At 37.6% G+C, this 19908-nt stretch overlaps 1 protein-coding gene across 3 annotated transcripts in view; it reads right to left on the minus strand.

Annotated features, from left to right (window-relative positions):
* Positions 1–19908, minus strand: part of LOC150087125 (dual specificity calcium/calmodulin-dependent 3',5'-cyclic nucleotide phosphodiesterase 1A-like) — a 769106-nt gene that overhangs the window by 225290 nt on the left and 523908 nt on the right. For all 3 annotated transcript variants that reach the window (XM_090371825.1, XM_090371826.1, XM_090371824.1), the window contains exon 5: positions 4572–4685. In XM_090371825.1, the coding sequence (XP_090227951.1) occupies positions 4572–4685 (114 nt within the window). The remainder of the gene's footprint in view (positions 1–4571; positions 4686–19908) is intronic.

The raw sequence follows: 19908 nt of genomic DNA on the forward strand, positions 1-19908 counted from the left end.
TGCTCGTTGAAAGTTTCTTCTTTTTAAAAGAGCATTTGCATTTTTTCTTCTTTTGTTATGTAATAGATTTTCCTCTTAGTTCACATAATATTATTCATAATCTCAAGCATCACTGGGTGTTAAAATCGGACAAACTTCCTCTGAACAGTGAAACTACAAACATCGCTGCTTCTTTAAAACGAGAGCTAATTAACAGAAAATACGGTATTCTACGACTTGAGTACAGTGTTCAGTGTTTTATTATTATTATTATTATTATTTTTTTTTTAATTATTAACAGTTGTTATTCGTCTAATAAGCCGAATAATAATGTTAATAAAAATGTGTTCATTTTTTTCATACAGATATAAATACTTGAGGTTTTCATTGTCAAAATGAAACACGGAAATTGTCTTTCTCTATAATATATAGGCTTTTGTTGATCAGTTACTATGATAATGTAAAATTCAATATTCTATCTCAATACGTTTCATAACACTGCTGGTGAAGGGAGCCAACTGGAAATAATTGAAGAATTATTTGGGTCTCCAAGCTTTGGCAAATCAAGAACTTGTATTTTGAATGCGATAAACTAAATAAAATTTCACATACATTAAAAAAACTCTCTCGAGTTAAGACATGCCTTCCACGAGGTAGATACGTGTCCTGTTGAAAAACAATGTTTGACTGGTATCCCTTCAGTTGGAAACATATAATTGTGCTTCCATCTGAAGGAATAATTATGTTGAAAGATTCGTAATTTTTCAAGAACATAAATAATATCCATATTCATAACTTGTGAACACTATGACTGCTGCTGAGACATGAAAAGTTCTTGCACCTGTTCAGGTAGTTATCATCGGTAAACAAAGATTGAGGGCAGCAAGCCATTCATGTGTTGATCAGTTGACAGCTATTGAACCAGCTGTTGTTTATAGGCGAATAACGGCTGGCGTTGTGCACAGTTAATTTCGGTAAGATGCACGAAAAGCACGTTGAGCTGATATTACCTGAGCTTCGGTAGAATCTTCAAAATTTCTTGCATAACTACAAGTGACATTCCTGGAAACAGTTAGAGGGGAACATCCTTTGCATGTTAAAAGTAACATGCAAAGAACTATCTCCATAGTACAGAAAGTTTTATTTTATTTAGCAAATGCTAGAAGTTTCTAGGTCCTCTAACTGAATTCAAATTTAACACGCACGCTAGATACATTTTCCAAATCTTGGAATAAGAGATTTCTGTAGTATTAACAACAAGTAGATAGGATTCTGACTAGCAGATAGCCTTTTTGTGTTTGATTTTAAATACGAGGTACCGTGACTCATCTAGTTAGAATACAATGAAGTTAGATCATCACGGATTGTCAATATTCTCTTAATTGTATATATATATAAGTGTGATTATAAAGTACCTGTCAAGAAAAAACCATAATGACCAAAAAAAAAAAAAAAAGATTAAAAGTGATCTACAGTTTCTTAAGAAATATTATCAAATTCTTAGCCAATTAAATGGAAAATTGTTGTGCAACGTGGCTGACCTCCCACTATGGGTCGTTTTCAGTTGATTCTAAGCCATCTTTAAAATAAAAGGATCTATCTACCTGATAAGTGCAATACTTACTGAGAAAAATCATTTTTGGGGCAAACCTTTTTAAATGAAACTTAATTTGTAAAGTTTCATAAACTTAAGAGATTTCAAAACCAAACAGAAAATATTATCACCTAAATTTAGGACACTATCATGTAACAATCAAAAGTTCTTATCTTTATTCAAAATTCTGGATATAATTTTGAAAAACGATTTTTACATAATAAAATTTCTTTCATACTTTTGAATGGTTACCGACAGAGAAGTTTAACACTTTACTGTAACTGTTTTATGCAGCAGACAAACCAGTGCAACAGCTAAAAATGGACTGTGGACTTCTTCTTTTTTAATTTTCGTGGAAACCTATGGGCCTGAGATATAATATGAAAGAGTAAGTTGTTTGGACACTTGTTGGAGAATATAATTCACCCATACAATATTTATGTATCTCCAGATTTCTTCCTTAGGATTTGGCGTTATTAGCTTCCTTATGTAGCATTTAAGGGCCGATTCATCACTCTTTGTCTTTTTTAAAATAATCTTTCTAAAAAAAAAGAAAAAAAAAGAAGAAATCTCCTACAAAGAGATGTGAAATTGTGCATATAATGTATTTTTATATCATGGATTCGGAATTAAAATATGGTAACCGTATTGCTGTAAAACCGACCAATTTTAAGAGAGAAAGGATTAAAGTCAAACACTAAGTTTCTAGTAAAAGGATTTCATATATTTTAAGAAAATGTTACATTCTGTACTAAATATTGAACAATGGCTCTTCAATTAACCTTATTCTATTTATAGAAATGTTTATCTGATAAAAAAAAAAACTTATATTGTCGTCAGTTTTGCCTTTTATAATCACCCATTGGTGTTATCCGTACGAGATTCCAACAGTAGTCTGCCAACATATTTGAACTCCATTTTATTTGATATCTTTTTTCCATTTGAGAAATATCTTTGTGAAACCTTTCGCCATGTACATCGCAGACAGTTCCCAAGATTTCAGGAAAAAACATCAAGGTTTTCACATAAAACACCTTTGACAAAAATGTGAAACGGAAATGACGCTAATGGGGTAACTAACGTTGATTCGGTAGAGTAAGTAGCGGGCGTGAACCCACTGCTTACCGTTGGAAGATCGATTATCGATAACCCTACTCTTTATCCTGAAGGTGATGACCAATTTATGGATAACAACGATAGAGCGGAAACGAAGTTCTTCGACTTCTTACTCCAGTTTTAGAGTAAGAAGTCGAAAGCTGGAAGGGTTAGTAGTAATAACAATTAATGACTACTATTACTACTAACTCTTTCAGCACTTACTAACACTTAACAACCAAGCCAAGCCAAACCAAACCTCTGAGTAAACTATCCCTATTCCATGTGCAGAAATGCATGGAGTCTGCTGCAGGCTCACCAAAATCAGTAAGGCGATTCCAGTCTGGGGATCTACTCGTGGAGACCACGAAAACCCAGCATTCTGTGAAGTATTAAACATGGCTATTTTTGGCGGACAACCAATGAAAATTACTCCCCGTGCCACCCTAGACTCCTCGAAGGGAGTAATTGTAGAATGGGACTTTTAACTGTGTTATCTAACTGTGGATTCTGACTGTATCAGAGGAAGAAATAGCTCAAGAGCTACATGAACAAAGAGTCATCCAAGCAAGGAGAATTATGACTCGGAAAGACGGTACTCATCCGGCAATATACTATATGGTTAGTATAACTACTAACCATATACTATAGGTCTGCACGGACCCGGCCCTCGGGCCGGGTAACACGAATGATATTCGGGTTAGGGTAGGGTACAAATAATGGAAATAACTTTTTATTTCAAACATTTAGGGCTGTTTCTTAGATATATTTATTATTATTATTAGTGTGTTTTTTTGCGGATTCTAGGGTTCCCCCAATTCGCCGCTTTGTCATCTTGTGGTGAGGTAAGCGCCATCACCGGCCATTTGTGTGTAGTGTTGGAATATGTGAAGGTGTGATGTTTTTTTTTTTTTTTTTTTTTTTGGTTGAGTGGCCGGCGTCAGGTGATTTAGCAACCAGGGGGCAACAAACACGAGTTTGATTGCCTCTGGTTGCTGAATGAATCTGAATAAAAGTTAAATTTATTACATTTTCTTTTTTATAATTAATATTGTTAATTATTTTGTATAATTATTATTGTTATATAATTATTAGTATTGAATTTTAAATCTGAAAGTTTATTTCTTTATTATAATGAAACTTCAGAAACTAATACTAGCGATTTTTTTTTTTATAAAAAGTTACAGTAGGGCTGTGATAAAAAATCAGTTCGACTGGGGTCTGGGTAATGAATATGAAAAACAAATTCGGGTCGGGTCGGGCCGTCTAGACTTCGGCCAGGTCAGGTTAACAGAAAATGTACATTATCTCGAAAACGGTTCTTTTGCGGCCCGTTGTTCACTGGGACTTTTTTGCTTATTTTAGTTTGTACTTTTCACCTTTAAATTATTGACCATCATTTTTGAAACACCCTGTATAGTTCCAACGAGAATCTGTCGAAATTATTTTAAGGAGAAAATTGACGCCGATCAGTGAATTATTCACCTCACATTGCCATGTTCAAAGCAGTTTTTTTTTTTTTTTCTCCTATAATCTTAACCGTTCAGCAGCTAAATGCACACATCTTTTTTGTGGAATTTTCCTCCAACAGCCGATATCCTTTTGTAATGTTACAACTCAGTTCTATCACTGACACATTTTAAGATCAGAGAAATGCTTATCGAAAGCATTGAAAAATATCCCATAAGAACGCTTTTATACTATATAATTAGCACGTATAAATTCGTTTGCAATGCCTGGTATATGAAAAACAAATATATTTCTGCACTAATATCAAGGAGTATACTTTGTACAAAAAAAAATAATATACAAATACCGTAAAGTAAAACACTAAATGCGAATAAAGAATTAATTTAGAAAATGATTGTACACAGATTTACAAATATCAAGAAAGACAAGGAACCTTGCTGTTTTAGAGTTGATATGTGTTAAGGGCTTCTTGTTGACCGGCTTCAAGGAAGGTGGTGGCTCCATCTGCAGGACAACTGGTGAACTGGTTGTGGTAGGCGGCCTCATCCTAGTAATGATAACATACAGCGTCTTCGAAGATAATCAAGTGAATTTGGTTATTTATTTGAATAACTTTGGGTAACTGGAGGATCATAGCGAAATGCATGGAGCATGCAAACAAAGAAATAATGTTTCCAAATGAAACTCATGCGGCAGGAAAATGAAATCAAAAACACTACTGGAACCGATGTCACACATGCATAGCTCTATTCAAAAAAGCAAACACATCCAGAAGACTATCTAAGGCACATTTTCAATCAAATTACATGCAGTCACTTCGAAGCAACATGCTGCCATATCTAAACTTGATGGAAAACTTTTTTTTTTCAAGATAAAGTAATTAAATTACATCATTATCGTAAGTGTTAGCCGTATGCTTCTAGCTATCGAAGTGATATTAGGAAATTTTCGAGACTTCTTTATAAAGAAGTCTCTTCCATTTGTTACGAATGGAAGATGTCTCTTCCATTTCACTTGAACAACTAGAAGCATACGGCAACTTACAAGAGATGAGTTATCTTTATAAAGACGTCTTTAACATTTCATATTGCATTATACAATATTACAGAAGTATATTAACACATGAGCAGAGGCGGATTTAACGGCGGGCGCACCGGGCGCGCGCCCTGGGCCCCGACTTCTGAAGGGCCCACGCAAAACCTCAACAAATATGTCTTCAACTTCTTCAACGACTTCAATGTTCAACTAATATGAACTAATATGTTCAACTAATTTTAGTTGAACATATTAGTTCAAAACTTTGCGATTATTATTATGCTATTATTAATTATATTATATTCAAATTTTATTGGAAATAAAACATTAATAGTATATAATATTTTTTATTTATTTAAAAAATTGGTTTACATGTATTTTTATTTTCCCTGTCTCTCTCTTTTTTTTTAAGGGGCCCAATATTTTCTTCTGCGCCCGAGGCCTCAACCGACCTTAATCCGCTCCTGCTCATGAGTCAGAATTTAAGTTGGCGTACTTCGCAGGAATATACAGCCTTGTCATAGAAGCATGTTTAGGAATTTTGGGTGGCGTATCAACTCGGAATGGACAGAAGGCTTATCAAAAGAGGGGAGGGAGAAAGAAATTCAACCTGTAACCGCCAGGAAGCGTACTCTTTATTCAATATAAAGGCAATTACTAATTTTAAGACGTCGCAGAATGCTACATTTTCGGTAGAAGTATTGGAAATTGTATATAAAGGAGGCCTTTTTTCACTCTTGTATTGTGCTTCGCCTTGAATTAAAACTGTTCATTCAAAATTTTCTCTTCGCTGTTCTCCTCTGCTCGAATGCATGATTTGGCATTTTTTCAATCGTATACTATATCATGGTTTGTGCATTTCTTCAATCGCATACTATTCTGTGGCCAAGAGCTTTCAGTATTCTATCAACTTCTAACCCGTGAATGAAATGTAATACAAAATGCAACAGACATAATCATCATGACGCAATTTATGAACTCAAGCAGTTAATGTTTCAGGACGCTATTACGCTCTTCAGTCGTGAAAAGAAAGTTAACTGTTACGCATATAATTAACTCAGTACCAACATTATTTGAAGTAGATGCCTTCTCCATCTCTATTTAAATTTTTTTGCAATTTTTCTGACAAAAAGTATAGGTGTGTAGCGTGGGTATGGTCTACCACATACTTTTTTTCAGCAGTCTGCTGGACAAAAAACATACGGTAGACCATGCACAGTATACCATACCCCTTTTTCAGCTTTAAAGTTATCATATTACTGTAATGCGATAAACACTACTGCAAAATTTTACAATTCTTCGTACGGAAAACTAAAATTTATCTTTTGAGAGAGAAATAATTTCAGCAGCCATTACTGTTTTTTTTTTTTTTTTTTAATTATTATTATTATTTATTTTTTTATAAGCATACGGGCGCTCGATCTCATGATATGCATAACGGTGCTCACGTATATCACTCAAGCACAAAAACCAAACCCGCATATTTACTGCTTCTGGTGGCAAAATGTTGAACTACTTTCCACAGTTAATTCTCTTACTTTGCTCTAACGAATTCTGAACATCCTGTTCATGTCATTCCTTTATATCGTTAATCACTTTTCAATATCATTCGGAATATGCCAACACTTTAAATTCTGGCTATCCTCAATATAAATAGAAATCAATTTGTTTTTAACATTATATAAAGAACGTTGAGAGTATAAAGAACGAAAAAATAGTGCATTAGATAGACTACATTATAAAATAATACGGTAACAATTCCTTTCAAACATTTACGATTTCTGCAATTTACGTGTTTCAAATCTAAATCAGAATAAAAGAAATACGAGGAACTTGTAATCCTTCAATACGAAGGTTTTCAGTTCCTTCTGTTTAGAATCATTAGAATTCTTAAGCTATAATTACAAACAATGTGGCCTTTTTCAAGTGAGTAAATATTTATTATCTACTTAATATTTAATAATTGTTATATTGATAAGAATAAACCCAAGGAACGAGAATTTTAAATTCTGTGTCGAATTTAAAAGTATACAGTGTATTTACAGTGTCGAATTTAAAAAAAATATAAGTTCAGTCTTGTTACATCATATAATGCATAAAATAATATATCAATATCGTAAGCATTATACCAGCAATAGACACAACTGCAAACGCCGTGGAGTTTTAATTATCAATGAAGGTTTGATGTTTGGAAAGTGATAACGTGCAACAACTGCTAGAAGAAACTTATTTTGCTCCTAAGCCATTTCGTTAATTCATAGATGTTTCAATCAAATGTTCGTGAGATCTCTGAGATGCAACAGATTTCTAAAATTATTTTCAAAAGTAAAAATAAGAAAACTGCTCAGCAGACAAGGACGCTGGACAGCAAATGCTAGTTCACAGCAACACTCTCCAGACATGATACATCGATAGCTTCATAACATCCATTTGCGATTAGTATAAACCAAAATATAAAATGAAATAAAATTTCTTTCTTATTTCGGGAAGGCTATATACTCGGTCAGAGGAGTTGAAAAGACAGGGAGAATAGATTGCAGTAATTAACTGCCAAGTGGGCTAAAACCACGTTTAGACTAAAAGATATTTTTGGACAGAGCCTTAGACTACGAAGGAGTTTACTGACTTAGTTTACAGATAGAAACAGACCATCGAGGCAGAAGGTACTAAGGAAGATCCCCAAATATAATCACCTGTCTGTCTTTTATCAGAATGCCCATAGCATCCGTAATAAGCTAGAATCTGTAGAAGAGCTTTTACTCTCCAACAATTTTGATGTGCAAACAGAAACTTGGCTTGACCAAATGATAATTTTCCACATGCAGTGTCGGCTGGTTATAATTTGATTCTTTGATTCCGACTGGACAAAAGGGTAAGTGGAGTGGGACTCTTCTATAAAACACCACACGTGCTTGAAACTAATTATTACAAAAGCCATTCCTCTAAGATCGAAGGGCTGATTGCGTCATGCCAATATAAATCAGCTCGCATCGATGTTACAGTTATTTACACATTCCCAGGACCCGATGCTGAAACCACCGATGAGATAACCAATTGGCTTATTCATGGGCTTCGTCCGTCGGCAAGGCATGTAATCTGTGGGGATTTCAATTTATCCCCGAAACTTCTGCATCTTCAGTCCAGATTGCTAAATAATCTTCATCCATTAGGAATCCATCTAATTAATAATCTCCCGACCAGGGACGACAACTATCTTGATCTTGTACTATCATCAAGCAACTGTAAACTTGATCAACAGCAGAAACGGCCTTTAATTCAGATAATCTGCCAGTTTTCATTAACTTATATTTTACAACTCTCAACTTCAAAGTCTCGATTCAGGTCCACACTAAAGTAATAACGAGCCCGAAATTAATCAGCATTAGTAAATGTCTTGAAGCAGCCACTGCAATTCTTTGAAATGCACTTGAACAGTGTGATAATCTACTTGCCTTAGCTCGTTAACTCGCTGGCTCGTCAGAATTTCTAATTTCGCAGCCTCAAAGAAAATAAGGATCTTTGAACGCACGAGAGGATGGACACCAAAGCTAAGCAACTGCTTTAAGCTTAAACAGCAACTCTACAAACAGTGGAAATGGAAAATGACAGGCCAGATTCCAGACCGAATTGAGTACTCCAAAGCACGAGAAAGCTTCAACCGCCTCAATCTCAAGCCAATAAAGCATCATGTTGAAATTACACTCTGTGAGGGCTCCCCATTATACTTCCAGAAACACTGAACTTTCCTCACATCTCGATCCTGAAGTCTGGATGGACTTTATTTCACGATTTCAGCAAAGTCACCACGAGTCCTGTAATATTCCAATGCTTGATGATGATGTTCCCAGAGATGCAGTTGCAACCATTTTAATTACAGGACATGACCTTATATCTGCGATTAACCAACTGCCTGCAACTGGTACTGCGGGAATTGACAAAGTTCCACAGTTTATCATTAAATGTTTGAGCCGATATCTAATTGATCATCTCTTAATGATTTTTAACACCATATTAAAAGGAGAAATTTTCCTTTCAACATGGAATGTGTATTCTGTTAGGCCACTCCCAAAAGTTTCCTAGCCAACTAAAGCCAAAAAAAAAAAACACTTTAGACCTATCTCACACTCCTCGTGTTTACTGAAGTTGCTTGAGAAAACACTGCTGAAAACACTTACCATGCAGATCCTTTCTCCTCACAAGCCTCGGCAAAGGGGCTCACATCTGGTGAGTATGGGCTTGGCACATCCAGGGTCCTGACCTGGATATAATCATTCTTCTCTTTCTTGGTGATCCCCCCCTCTCCCTCTCTCTCTCTCTCTCTCAGGGTAATTCAGATTTTTTTTTCTTGGTAAAGCATAAGCCTCAGGCTTCCTTGCACCATATGGCTAATAATAATAATAAATTCAATACGTTCTGCAGGATACATCAACCATTAGTAATCTGCTTATGATTACCAATACCATCCTTGAATCGTTTGTCAAGTATTGAAGTTTCTGACATCCCTTCTTCAAAATAGAACCATCCAAATGTCCATAGGAAAGAAAACGTATACTAGACAAATACAAGCAGGCATGCCACAAGGAGGAATCCTGTATGGCAAGGATCGCCAACCTTTTTTTGAGTGAAGAGCCATTTTTGATCTATTTAAAAAAAAAAAAAAAGAGAACCCGAACAGACACACCTCAGCTCAAACTAGGAGGAGGGAGAGGGGACCAAATTGTGTTTCACGCATTGAACACAATTTGGGCTTGCTTTTTCAACTCATATATCGCCGTCCGTTTGTGTAGAATTGTAAGGGCAGTCTTTTGCCTCTCCAAATCCTCAATTTCTGTTTTAAGGCATTTTAGCCTTGCACTCCACATGTCCTTGATTTTTAAGTCCTCTTAACTCCATTTAAAATTGTGCTTCATGTGGGCTAAAAGTTAAAGAGCCGCAGATTGCCGACCCCTGCTGTATGGCATTCTATCATTAACTCGCTAATTTACAACAGAACAGATATGATATCATATGCGGATGACTTGAAGCTCTTAACCAAAATAAAATCGGTCGATGAAGTAATAGACACTACAGTAATCATCAACAAGAATTTATCAGAAATACAGCAGTACCTCATAAAATTTGACCTGCAAGTGAACTCTGAAATCTCTGCACTCATTTAAACCCACACCAACCATAATTCAGCTTGCAATTGACGGAGTCATGATCCCCTGCGTCGAAAAGCAGAGCGATCTGAGTGTGATATTTGACAGAAAATTAAGATTCCATCATCACATAAAAGAACTCTATGTCAAATTCAACAGGAAAGGGTGGGTTGCCAAGTAGCACTTGCTACATATCTAGAACACAAATCTAATAAAAACATATATCAGGACGATGACTTTCAAAAAGTCTTCTGTATGGAGTAGAGTTGTGCGGCTCGGCTGCAAACACCACAATCAAACATTTAATGTCGCAGAATACTAGCTCCTGAAGTGAGTGTGGAATTGTCGTCTCGCACCACCACAGCAGCACAAAGCACCACTGAATGTTACCAGATTTTCAGCACTAATACATGAAAGACTACTTATCTTCACCATAAAGATGATCGCTGGGAGAATCTCAGCGCCCAACATGTGGGACACCGCGTGTTGGTGGTTCCTCCAACCAGCTCTCCGCTCCACTCCCAAGCTTCTTGCTCTTCCCTCGAGGCTGCATCTTAAAAGATCGCTTCCTCCCTTATCAAAAGCTCCACTAGCCCAATCGCCGACCGGGCTAGCTGGGTGGGTAAAGTGCCTGCCTGGCAACCCAAAGGTCGCGGGTTCGAATCCCGTCTCGGGCTTGGATCAGAGCAAAAAATGCAAAAATTTTGGGAGGTGCATTATGGCCACAGAAGCCGATGCGCCAACAACTAACAAAAAAAAAAAAAAAAACTAGCCCAATCATTGGATGCCGACCTATGTAAAATCATAGATGGCAAGAAGTATAGACGTCGCATCCTAGATCTGCACGTGTATTCAACTACCATCGACTGAAGTGAGATCGCTCCGGCTCGCCAAGAATTTGAAGGAAAACTGAACTCAAGAAAACTATCCTGTATTATTTATTTTATTATTTTTAAGTTAATATAATCTGCATTATGTTATTTATACATAGTTTTTCTTTAATTTAGTCGCATTAAAGTACGTATCCTGTATCGTATTTCCGGCGAGATTATATCTATGCCGTTTGTTAACCCCTGGCTTAGTGCCATGAAGGGTGTTGTAAAGTCAGGGTATCTGCGTCTACCTGTGCACCTTACAATAAAGATCATATTATTATTATTACTATGTGAGTTAGTGCAATCGCATCATTTTATACATAGTAAACTACCAAGGTAGATGAATTGGCATCGTTTTAATTATATCTCATATTGTGAATACCTTCACAACAAGTAGCCATGACATTGCACTATCTCCAATAAGTATTCGAGGTAGTGAACTATCAATATTCTCGGCAGATAGCACCACCCAGACGGCACCGTTTGCAAAAGGTTATGGGAAAAAAACTCTGTTATACACATCTCTGTCCCTATTAGACTTAGGAAAGCAAAAGGTAGAAGTAGGAGAGGAAGAAGAAGAAGAAAAGCCGTCGAAAGGGGAAAGGGACAGTCACTCCTCACTCATAAATCCCACGAATAGGCAACGCTTTCCCGTTAGGGATGAATGTTGTTACCTATTCTCGGTAACTCGGGCAGCATCAAGCGCCCCCCAGAAGGCACCGCTTCAAGGCTTTTTGGCCTTTCTTCGTTGGGTGAGTAGGTACTCTGGTTTTGCAAGAGTGACAACCCAGTTATGAAGTATAACTCAACAATATGAGAGATGACTCATGGTGTGCAATAGTTTAGACTAAAAGACATTTTTTGGCTAGAGATTTACATTACTAAACTAATGCACACCATCAGGCATCGCTCATGTTATAGAGTTATAGTTTATAACTGGGTTATCACTATTGCAAGTTTTATTTAGTACCATATGGGTTTAGTGACTACACACATAGGGTACTAAAACAACGTTCAACTGAAAAGCGAATGCTACTGTACCCTCGCGCTTCGTCACTCGGCTACGGCGGCCGTTCAACGTTTCATTCTTTCAGTTACGTATTATTTTAAAGTTGATTTGTTTGTGACGTTTAGCATTAGCAGAGGCATTTGATGCAAGAAAGCAAGCTTATGCAGCATCAGCCAAAAAAAAAAAAAAACCCACTTTCACTTCACCCCTCTGTTCGTTCAAAATACCTGTCCAGCTGAGCCTTAAACTTATTTAGGCTATCAACCTCCACTACAAGGGATGGAAGTCTGTTCCACCAACCAACCACCCGCTGGCTAAAGGCAAATTTCCGCATGTCTATCCTACATCTGTCTTTCCTCAATTTGAATTTATGCCCTCTCAGGTGATTATTCTGAGCTAGAGGAAGAATCCCATCAGCATTGAGCATGCTCAAACCATTCAAGGCTTTATACACCTCTATCAGATCACCTCGCTGGTGCCTAGTCTCCAGACACTGTAATTTGCAAAACTTAAGCCTTTCTTAGTAAGAGCACCCCTTTGTTCCATTCACTAATCTTGTTGCCCTTCTCTGTACTCGTTCCAGCAGCTCTACATCCTTCTTGAAATCAGGCCTCCAGACTTGTATACAGTACTCTAGGTGTGGCCTGCCCATTGCCTTATACAAGGGAATAATCACCTCTTTATCCCTTCTAGAAAAATTCCTATATATCATTGACAATACACCATGAGCTACTCTTGCAGCCCGTCTGCACTGCTCAGAGAAATTCATATCTGCCTGCACAACCACCCCCAGGTCCCTTTCATTCTCTACCACTGTCAGTGTAGTACCACAGAGTTGATACGTTGCTCTGGGGTTGCTGTTTCCCATGTGTAGTACTTTACATTTGTCAATGTTAAACTTCATTTGCCACCTCTCAGCCCATCTGCTCAACCTTTCCAGATGCTGTTGCAGCAGCATAGTGTCAGTAGTGTCCTTGACAACCCTGCCTACCTTTGTATCGTCTGCAAACTTCGACATTAAGCTTGATATACCATCATCAATATCATTTATGAATACAGAAAACAATAATGGACCCAACACTGAGCCCTGAGGGACTCCACTAATAACATTAGTCCACGACGAGCAGTGTCCATTGATTACCACTCTCTGTCTTCTCCCCCTCAGCCACCCCTTTATCCACAGCAGCAATTTGCCTCCAATGTCACACTGCTCCAATTTGTGTAGCAGTCTTCCATGTGCAACAGTATCAAAAGCCTTTCTAAGATCCAAGTATATAATATCAAAGTTATTCCCTGCATCCAGTTCCTTTGTGACTGCATCACAGTATCCAATCAAATTGGTCAGGCAAGACTTCCCCTTAACAAAACCATGTGTCCGAGCTATAACTGAAGTCTTGTCTAAATGATCCTGCAGTGCTTCTTTAACTAGTGCCTCCATTAATTTTCCTGGAACAGAAGTTAAACTCACAGGTCTATAATTACTTGTGTCAGCCTTTGATCTTCCTTTGTGAATTGGGGTCACATTTGCACATTTCCAGTCTATGGGTACCACCCCTGAGTCCAAGGAAGCTCTCATAATTATGGCCAAGGGTTTGCTTACTTTCTTTGCTGCCTCCTTTAATATAACTGGATAGATCCCATCCACCCCGGGTGCCTTTCTTGTATTTATCTTCAACAATTTCTCCTCCACTTTACTCTCAGTTATTACAAGATTCTCTAGCTTACTGCTAGAGTTGAATACACCTCTGGCTTTCCCCTCGCTAAATAACTCCTCATGTGTGAATGTCGATGCAAAATATTCATTTAGTTTTTTAGCTACCTGAGCAGGATTCAACAGTTGACCCATCTATATCAAGTGGACCAATCTGATTCATCCCCTTCCTTCTAGAGTTTACATAAGTAAAGAACTCTTTGCTGTTTTTCTTTGCATCCCTTGCCAAAGATTTCTCGTAATCTGTTTTTGCCTGTCTAACCTCCTTTGTAACTTGGTTACAGATCAACTTGTATCTATCATAGGCTTCTGTGTCGTGTGTTAATTTGTATGTATCCCATGCATGTTTCTTCTCTGCCATATGCCTCATCAGTTCATCTGACATCCATTTAGGCCTAAACCTTGAACAATATTTCTTATTTGGTATGTAAAGCCTAATAGCTTCCAAGATAAGTTCTTTGAATGCTTCCCATTTTGCATTTGCTGTTGGTAACATCATCAGTTGGTCCCACTGTATAGAATTTAAATACTGTCTCAGTCCATCGTAGTCGCCTTTACGAAAGCAATAACCCTTCCCTTTACCCCTAATGGTAGTTACCTCTTTGAGTAAATCCCACTTCAACACACTGTGATCACTGCCACCTAGTGGTTCATTTATCTGCAGATTCTTGATGCATGAAGAATCACTACTGATAATCAGATCAAGAATATTACTCGCTCTAGTAGCCTCCCGAACATGCTGATGTAGAAAACAATCATCCAATAAATCCACAAAAGCCTTGCTAGTGTGTGAGTGACCAGTCCCCAAATTCCAGTCAATATCTGGGAAATTAAAATCCCCCATTATAAGAGACTCTGATTTACTGGCCCACTCTATTTCCCTGTACAGTTTCTTATTATACTCATCAGAGTCATTAGGCCTATAGCACACTCCTTCTCTTAATTTTGATCTCCCAATGCTTATGTCACACCAAACTGACTCGACACTGCACTGTCCAGCGATGTCCACTGGCTTCACTTCCTTGGATTTTATGTCTTTCTTAACTAATAGCATAAGTCCTCCTCCCTTACTATCCTGTCTATCCTTTCTGTAGACGTTGTACTCCCCAAATTGCAGTTCTGCATCCCTTATATCTGTGTGACACCACGTCTCTGATATCCCAACAATATCCGCCTTTGATGCTTTGAGCAATACCTCAAATTCATCAAATTTATTTACTAAACTCCTAGCATTGGTGTACACGCAAGTATACCTGCACCTATTTCTATTCTTAGCTACCCTAACACAACCCATGTGTTTACTTGTACCGCAATGACTCCCGGCAGTCTCTGAAATATCCTGCATCTTGTTTTTCAGGCTTCTGCTCATTGCAATAGAAGCAGTGCAAGAATCTCTTTCACCTCTTCCAGTGGTTACTGTTAATCTATTCGTCTTTGTCTCCCTCCAAGCTAGCAGTTTTCCGACCCACCTAACACAGCCTCGATAGCATCAGCAAATAGAACGTAATAGAATTAGCATTATCTTTACTTCGGGGAAATCTTTTAAACACTGCAAACAAAGTTTGTAGTGTTTAAAAGATTTCCCCGAAGTAAAGATAGAGTTTTAATACATATTCTTGTACTCTGATTAGAATTGAACCAGTTATACTTAATAGCTATAAGTCGTTTTTTTGGGGGTATTATAGGCAAAACGAGATGCAAAACAGTGTAACAGCCTAAAAAAACAGCCTCCATCAAATGTAGCGTACTTTAACCCAAGTGACACTGCAAAAACATTAAATCTGTCTATTCAGTTTTTATTGGTTCTTCTAAAATTTGAGAAATGTAAGTAACGCCGTGTTTGAAATCACTAATTCAATTATTATCACCGCATAACAGCAACGATTTCCTTGTTATCTCAATTAAACTGAGCGGAGAACAGTAATAAAAATACCTGATTGTTAGGCAGCTCAAAAAGCAAGAAAGCTTCTGTACCACTTGTACTCGTAGTTAGTTTTTTTAATCAAGCCAACTGCCAATAACAGAACTTGGTCGGTGCCAAGAATTTAACCATTATGACTAAAACCAGAGTACAGATATTTAATTCCTTCTTTTAAAATCATGTATTTTGATTTCTTCTGGATTCAGAACAAGTTGTTTCGGGCTTGAGCAAGCGGTGTTTTTTGTCGGCTATTGGGATTAACACAAAACTAGGTGAAACTAGGTGCAGAAGTTTGTTTACAATTGATTCCGAGAGAGAAAGAGCCCTATGGGATTGCTCTGCAAAACTTCCTGATGTTAGAAGAGGGTTTGCTTTTTTTAACCACGAACACGAAAGGACGGTCAGCCAGTTAATCACTTAAGAGCGGTTGACGTTACATCTTGATCCCAATTGGTCTAGTTTAGAGAGAAGCAGGTCCTTTTAGCAAAGAAAAAGTCGAAAGCTTTCATCTGATCAAGAAGCAAAGCCATTGTACAGTAGGGTATTCGTCATTATTGGCAGTTCACAAACTGCCAATAATGACGAAGCAAGAATCCAACAACTGCTTGCTGATCGCTTTAGGTTACAGACGGTTCCGTTGATCTCCAAAAATTCTTTCTTTCTTTCCACTATTTCGAAACGCTGAAATCTGGTAACTGGATGGAAGTTATTAATATAGTTTACATGGGCCACTTCAGAACTGTGCATTTACGTGCATGTGTGTACATATAAATATGATCATTATTGTAAGGTGCACGGGTACCCTGCCTTTATAACACCCTTCACGGCAAGGGTTAATGAAAATCCGCAGCAGGAAGGAGTCGAACTTACGCGGGAATATCCCATTTAATACGTATGCGGCGCATGCGTATAAGGCATGTAACCACTCGTCCACAATGGCTAAATGCGCGTGCACATATTCGTTAAATAAATAAGATCTTTATTGTAAAGTTCACCGGTACACGCAGGTACCATAACTTTACAATTCACCATGCCAGGGGTTAACAAGAGGCAGAGATAAACTCGCCGGAAGTATAAATATTAAATTATAGGGAAATTATGTATAAAAAAATAATCATATAGCAGATAATACGAGTATTAACTTCGAAGGAGAACTAATACAAAAAAATTAATAACTAAAATAATACAAATTGCGATAACAAAAGATAGTTTCCTTGAGTTCGGTTTTCTTTGAGATTCTTGCCCAGCCGTAACGATCTGAAATCAGTTTATAATTGTGGAGACCACGTGCAGATCTAGAATGAGCCTTGTATACTTTTTATCATCTATGATTTTGCACAAGTCAGTATCCAGGGATTGAACTAGATGGAGCTTTTGATACGGGAGGAAACGATCTTTAAATTGTAGCCTCGAAGGAAAAGCAAGAAGCTTGGGAGTTGAGCGGAGACGTGGTTTGGGGATACGCCAGCACACGGTGTTCCAAATGAGAATTTTCCAGTGATCATTTTTATGGTCTTCTTTCATGCATTATTGCTGAAAACCTGGTTAAATTCAACGCTTTGGCCACTGGTGTTGTGTGCTGCTGTGGTGGGAGATGGCACTTCCAGGTCCCCCACTTCAGGAGCCAGTATTCTGCTGCGTTTAATGGTTTAATTTTGGTATTTGCAACGAAGCCCTACACATCTACTCCATACAATACACCTCCGAAAATGATCGTCCTGATATACATTTTTTATCAGTCTGCGCGGGTATTATTAGATGCTACTTCATTGGCAATATCATTCTTTTCTTCCAGGAAGTAGTTTATCCATTACAAATGAAGTAATGGATAAAGATACAATGAACAGATCTTTCGGTAGTCCGTTTTGGGACCACACTTAAAAGTAGTGAAATAACCGTTGTTTCCGGTGCGAACCCTATTACTGTTGGATACTGAATAATTAAACACCTTAGCAAAAATTAGGCACATAGGGGAAACCTTGGCGATCGCTTCAAAAAACAAGAATACCTTAAATCCCATTAACCCCAAACCACAACATAGTTCGTCGAACTGGTGCCAAGAACTTGTGACTTGGAGCCCTGACAAATGGGATACAGTTCTGTTCTCTGATGAGTTCCGTTTTAGCCTACAAATAGATTCTAGACGTTATTTCATCTTGGGACAACGAGGAATGCAGTACCATGCCTCTAACATCAGAGAAAGGGAAACTTACGGTGAAGGTGCGTTCTCCAGTGTGGGCGGAAGAAGAATTATCAACGTCTGCACCCTTCATGTTTTTTTTATAGGGGTACCGTAACTTCGCAGAGGTACCTAGAACTGATCCTCGAAGGCTACGTACCACTTTTTAGGGGGGCGCTTTTCCCAGATTTTCTTTTCATGCATGACAACGTCACTGCACATAGAGCTCAAGTGGTGGAGCAATATCTTGAAACTGAAGATCTCCAAAGACTGCCGTGGCCAGCACAATCAGCAGACTTAAATCCAATAGAATATGTGTGGGACGCCCTTGGGCGTCGCATTGCACGCCGACAGCCAACTTCTCGGTCAATTAGTGAGCTGAGGTCTGCGCTGGTGGAAGAATGGGATATGTTACCATAGGATCTTATAGACACCTTTATATTGAGCATAGTTCACCGCTGTCAGGCTGGTTTAGCAGCTGGAGGGGATTATTAGCCGTATTGATGTCATGTGACCATATTTTCGAGAATCTTGTATAGACTTCTGTAATGTGACCATTTTGGAAATTCGTACACAACACTTATACATGTCCCTTATGCTTGTCTGGTTTCTCGCTGTCTCCTCATTTCATCGTTATTCTATGGCACACTACCATACCACGTTTTGTCCCGCTTCGTCGCAAGTTGCACGAATTACTGTGTTCCACGTTTTGTCAAGCAGTGTAATTTGCCAATATAGTACTTCGATGAACAATCGAAGTTGAATTATTGTGTAATAATTTAAGCACTGTTCTTGTTTATATACCACTTGCCAGACAGTGATTCAATTTAATTATTTCATTAAATTTAAATTTTCTTATTCTTTCCGGAAGGTACCCGACTGACTTTTCTTAGTTTGCCGTTTGAAACTAATTCTCTTGTGGAAATTTGAAAACAAAGAATCCAGAAGTCGGTTCACATTTCTTTATTATTTACTACAGGGAGAGAGAGAGACCATACATCTACAGCTTAGATTTAATTGTCTTCATTATTTTGTGAGAAATAGTTTCCGTATTCGTATTATAGACAAAGTATGTTTTTTTTTTTTAATCTTTCGACTGTAGGGACAATTATGAATAATTTACTAATTAAAAAATGAACATTTTTTGCTTTCATGGCATCTGACTTTTTTCCTCAACACTGCCCTACTTTACAAATCAATATCTCCGGTTGAAGTTTCTCTGAAACCTCATCAGCATCGTAAGTGAAAATACGAGATAATTTCGTTCGCGATTCTTTAGGAGTTGTCTTGAAAAAGAAGACAGAGCCCTTCGGGCCGGTAGATGGATTGCGTGTACATAAGGTTTTTGAACTCATTCAGCGTTTCAAGAACAGCAGGGCAATTTTTTTTTTTTTAAAGAGACTTAGGCTATTGCTGAATAAAGTTCAAGAGCTTTTCCAAGAAAAGTGGTTAGGTAATTGAGTGCAGCCTACAATTTTTTTTTAAATGACGTGTCAGAATTGCACTGACTGACAATTTTGTCAGCAAAAGTAATTCTCGAAGCGGGATCGCAGTCTTTGGGATGCAATTTATTTAGTTAGCCCAACAGCTGACACAGAGTGAAGTTAGAATTTGTAGTTTACTAAACAATTTTTTTGAAACCGTCATTTGGCAGTTTGTGAAAAGATAAGGGTAAATTTTATTTTAAAATTTCCAGGTAATTAAATAAGTTACTGTTTCTAAAATATAAAAGTAATTGTTGCTACCAATATTTAGACTAAGCTTGCATAATAACCAAAATTTACTTCGTTTTAAAATGTTAGCGCATATGCATAAAAAACCGCCTATTGTCTTCACCATGTCCGTCCGTCCGCATGTAATAACTTGACTTGACTCTTAGTATTTGAATTATATTCGGCT

This window comes from Mastigoproctus giganteus, chromosome 4 (assembly GCF_048544385.1).
Source record: "Mastigoproctus giganteus isolate SK-2022 chromosome 4, ASM4854438v1, whole genome shotgun sequence".
In the NCBI taxonomy this organism is placed as follows: domain Eukaryota; kingdom Metazoa; phylum Arthropoda; class Arachnida; order Uropygi; family Thelyphonidae; genus Mastigoproctus; species Mastigoproctus giganteus.